Source organism: Glycine max, chromosome 19 (assembly GCF_000004515.6).
Source record: "Glycine max cultivar Williams 82 chromosome 19, Glycine_max_v4.0, whole genome shotgun sequence".
NCBI lineage: Eukaryota > Viridiplantae > Streptophyta > Magnoliopsida > Fabales > Fabaceae > Glycine > Glycine max.
Window position 1 is genome coordinate 40,429,865 of NC_038255.2, and position 4,702 is coordinate 40,434,566.

General features: G+C 34.5%; 1 protein-coding gene across 1 annotated transcript; it reads left to right on the forward strand.

The window, feature by feature from the left end:
* The first annotated feature begins 212 nt into the window (after positions 1-212).
* LOC106794141 (serine/threonine-protein phosphatase 7 long form homolog) lies at positions 213-4,266 on the forward strand. Its single transcript, XM_014771675.3, has 5 exons — positions 213-781; positions 2,013-2,862; positions 2,947-3,031; positions 3,117-3,521; positions 3,603-4,266. The coding sequence occupies exons 2-5, from the start codon at positions 2,018-2,020 to the stop codon at positions 3,816-3,818; spliced, it is 1,551 nt and encodes a 516-aa protein (XP_014627161.2). The 5' UTR covers positions 213-781; positions 2,013-2,017; the 3' UTR covers positions 3,819-4,266.
* The last annotated feature ends 436 nt before the right edge of the window (positions 4,267-4,702 follow it).

The following is a 4,702-nucleotide window of genomic DNA, read 5'->3' on the forward strand; positions in this document are numbered from 1 at the left end:
CTTGATATTTAACATTATTTTTTTTAACATTATTAGTACATCATTTTTAATATATGAAAATAAAATATATATCTTGATTATAAAACAAAGAAAAATTAACAAATTATTTAATACTTATTTTTGATTTTTTTTATAGGTGTGATGTTTTACAAACCGATTGGTTCGGTTTTGAACAATCCTAGTAGGTTCAGGTATTCGATTCTTGGGGCAAATTTCCCAGACTAGGGTTCATTTAGAAAATATTTCCCAGACTAGGGCTCTTTTTAAAAAAATACCAGAGGGGTGCTGTTTTTTACGTAGCAGCAGTGCATGGCGCCAGTGGAGATGGCGCCTTCAACAGGGAAGAGCCACGTGGCATGTCGCCACTGTGACTGGCGACAAAGGACTGCATATCGCAGGTCCTATTGGCGCATCCAGAGGTGCATGGAAGCGCTGGTTTGACCAGCGACTTCAGCACCTGCACTTCTGCAAACGTAGCTGCAGCACCTGCAGCTCTGCGGTCGTAGCTGGAAGGCGCCACCTCGGGTGGCGATTTGGGTGAGAGGGAGGCGCCAGTGATGTTGGCGTTTTCAGCTTCAGTGGGATTTAAAAGAAGGTGGTTGAAAGGGAGGCTCCAGTTCACGGTTGCTTGTAAAATTTGTGTGTTGAAGGTGAAAAAGAAGGTGGTTGCTGTTGAGAGAGAGGTAGCTGGTGGTTGCTGTTGAGAGAGAGGTAGCTGGTGGTTGCTTGTGTGTTGAGAGTGGTGCTGATCAGTTTGTCTTCTTCCATTTCATAAAAGCTTGTAAGTTATATATTCAATATATTTTATATGTTTTATTTATGTACATGTTTATATTTTGATAAATGAATAATTTTAGGTAGTATAAGTCAATATATTTGATATCTTTTATTTATGTACATGTTTATATTTTGATAAATGAATAATTTTAGGTAGTATAAGATAATAATTTTGTATAGGGCTCTTTGTATTGTTAATGTTATATATGCTAGATTATATTTTGATAAATAAATAGTTTTAGGTAGTATAAGATTATAGTTTGAATTGTTAATGTTATATGGTAGATTAGATTTAGGTTTATATGATAAATTAGGAATACTTTTACATACTCTAAGTTATTAATTTTATATGGTAGATTAGGAATATTTTTAATTTTGATATGGTAGATTAAGTTTAGTTGAAATTTTCCTTAAAATAGATTAGAAATAATTATAGATTAGCTTTAGTTTAAATGTTGTATATGGTAGATTACATTTAATTTAAATATTTAATATCATAGATTAAGAAAAATTGTATGTACGGGAAATTATTAATTTTAAATTAGGTTAGAATGAAATATTTTATATTACGTTAGTTTTAGTAATTATTAGACAAAATATGTTATGTTTAAATTATAATAGTTTTACGTATTTAAAATTATTGATTTTGTATATTAAATTATATTACTCGTAATTATTTAAAGTCATTAATTTTGTATATGGTAAATTATTCATAGATTAAGAATAATTTTATGTAGTATAAATTATTAATTTTAAATTAGGTTAGAATTTAATTTTTTATATTACGTTAGTTTTAGTTATTAATTTTTAGTTTTTTATATTACGTTAGTTAATAGTCGAAAATTTAATTATTAATTTTGTATATATATTATTTTAATTTTTAGTCGAAAATATAAATATTATATTATATATTGAAATTTATATTTGTATGTAATTTAATTTATTTATAGAATATATATGAATTAGGTTATTTGTATAATATATTTTGTTATTGAAATTAAAAAAATATAATTTATTAATTATGTAAAATTGTCTTTGGATGTAATTTAATTTATTTTGTATAATACATTTAAATTTTCGTGATTGTATAATACATTTAAATTTCCGTGATTGTATAATACATTTAAATTTCCCTTATTTTAATTAAGTTTTTTTGTAAATATACTTAATTTGTGTATGTATAATTAATGTATAAATTTTATTGTTAATGAATTGTTTTATATTTTATTTTGTAGGATCAATGGCATCTTCGTCGTCATGCTCATCGAGCATACAAACTAGGTCTGGTCCAGTTGATGGTGACGTCTTGTGGATGCAACCCAAGCATGTTTCAGAACATGTTTGGAATGGGGAACCAGATAGAAAATTACATATTAGACGAGCAGTGCCGACATATCAAGGTGAAGAACAAATACCAGAGGAAATTGTTCCTCTACTTCGGCAATGTGGGTTTTATTGGATCATGAAGATGGGATACCTAAAGATAAATGCGGCCTTAATTAGTGCGTTCATTGAAAGATGGAGGCCCGAAACCCACACGTTTCACCTGAGATGCGGAGAGGCTACCATTACTCTCCAAGATGTGTCAATTTTATTAGGTCTGCGTACTGACGGGGCACCATTAATTGGTTCGACAAATCTTGATTGGGCCAATTTGTGTGAAGAATTATTAGGAGTCAGACCACAGGAAGGCGAAATTGAAGGCAGTGTGGTCAAATTAAGTTGGCTGGCTCACCATTTTTCTCACATAAATATTGATGAGGGTAACGTTGAACAATTACAAAGGTTTACCCGTGCGTGGATTCTTCGATTCATAGGAGGTGTCCTCTTTGTTAACAAAAGTAGTAGCAGAGTTTCCTTAAGGTACCTACAATTTTTACGTGACTTTGAACAGTGCAGCACGTATGCGTGGGGACCTGCCGTGCTTGCGTATTTATATAGAGAGATGTGCAGCGCCACCGATTACAAAGTTAAATCAATCGGAGGTATGTGCATCTTAATCCAAATGTGGGCATGGGAACGATGCACCACTTTAGCTCCAAAGAGGACACCTCCCGTCATAGAAAATAAACCACTTGGACACAGGTTTGTCGTTAAAAAAATTACATTTGAATTGAAAATATTTAATGATGGAACATGTTGATAATGATGATTTCATTTTTATTGTAGGTGGCTGCGACGTGGAAATCAGCATATCGGCAATGATGATCTTAGAGTTTTCCGTCGCAAATTGGATCTGATGAAACGACATGAGGTAAGAAGATTGTAATGTAATGGTTAAATTATATTTTAATATGTTATGTTTGACTGAAAATTGACAAGTTTGTTGTTATATGCAGTTTGTCTGGGAGCCATACACACCAACTGTGATGGCAGCGCTGCCTCAAATTTGTGTGGTTGGAAGTGTAGTCTGGTTCGCGGTGGTGCCACTGATTTGTTTTCATGTTGTTGAGTGGCACCAACCCGATAGGGTTTTACGACAATATGGATTGCAACAACCTATTCCCGGGTGTCCTTCGCAACCGCAGAATCTCCATGGCATAACGCTCAAAGGCAAACAAGATGAGAATTGGTTCCACCTGTTGGCCCCAATCATTAGTCAGTGGAACAATGCAGCGCAGTTTAGGGTCGACGTTTATCCTCGACAGCAGGGCCTACTAGGTTTTAACTCGGACTATATGGTGTGGTATAGGCGTAAAACAAAGATGTTTGTCGACCCAAACAATGCAAACACAGCTGCATTGGTATTTATTTGTTTTTCAATGTTTAACTTCTAATAATTTTCTTAAGCGTGAGCATTAATTTGTTGACGCTAATAATTGTAGGGTGAAGTTGTGGAGACTTTACAGTATATGTGTCACCACAAGGGAGGAACACATGGACAGTTGATGATCTCGTGCCTTACGTGGATAAGTTGGCGATTATATCAGAAGAGCAAGAGAGAGTCACTGAGCCAGTGTCACATGGTCCAGCATCAGAGCGTGAATTCCCAGCACCAGAGTTTCACATTCTTCAATCAAGTGTTGAAACTCGGGGGTTAGGCAGACGAAGGGAGCCTGTTGAAGCGGAGCAATATTCGCAACAAATGATGGAGCGTGGTCATGGAATGTATTACACGCCAGCAACATTTTCCGAATATCCTTCACAGATGTATCAGTATCCCTTTGAAGGTCATCACACTGATACTTCTGCGAGCGAACATTCGTTCGGTGGTGTTGCGGAAACACAAGCTCATTTTCATGGCCCACTATGACTCCTTCGCAGCAGCACGATGCCCCCATGGCAACACCTAACGCCCCATTTGCTCCGCAATGGAATGTACCCGGAGCAATACCTGATATGGGCGACTTATTAGGTGTTGATTTGCGTCAGGAGTTTTCTGCTGAGGCTGAGCAAGCAGAAGCGGGGAGACAACGCGGCAGAAGAAATCCTGATCGTCAAGCACGAAGATGGGATCGACCGTGTGGCACATCCTCACGACATCGCGGACACCATAATGACTGATTTTTATGTCTCTGTGTAAATTTTTTGTTGTTTGTAAGACATTTCATTTTGACAATTAATCAGTTAGGACAAAAATATCAATCCTTAAACTAAAGTAGAATTGAATGCACTCAAATTTAACTATATATGAATTGACTTAGATTTGTAAATAATTAAAACAAAAAAATGTAAATGCAATCAGATTATTTTTGTATATCATTTTATTCTTAAATATACTCAACTAAAAAGGGTGTGTTATGAAATGTTTGGATTTGGGGTTGAGGGTAAACTAATTTTTAACAAGAGTGTTAAGATTTTGATTACATGATACAAAACAAATAATATTGAAGTACACTTTCATTTTAACCTCGAATGATTTAGAATCATTTTTTTTTTAGGGATAAGAAACATCAATTTTTGATTATGGGTTAGTGTTAGTGTT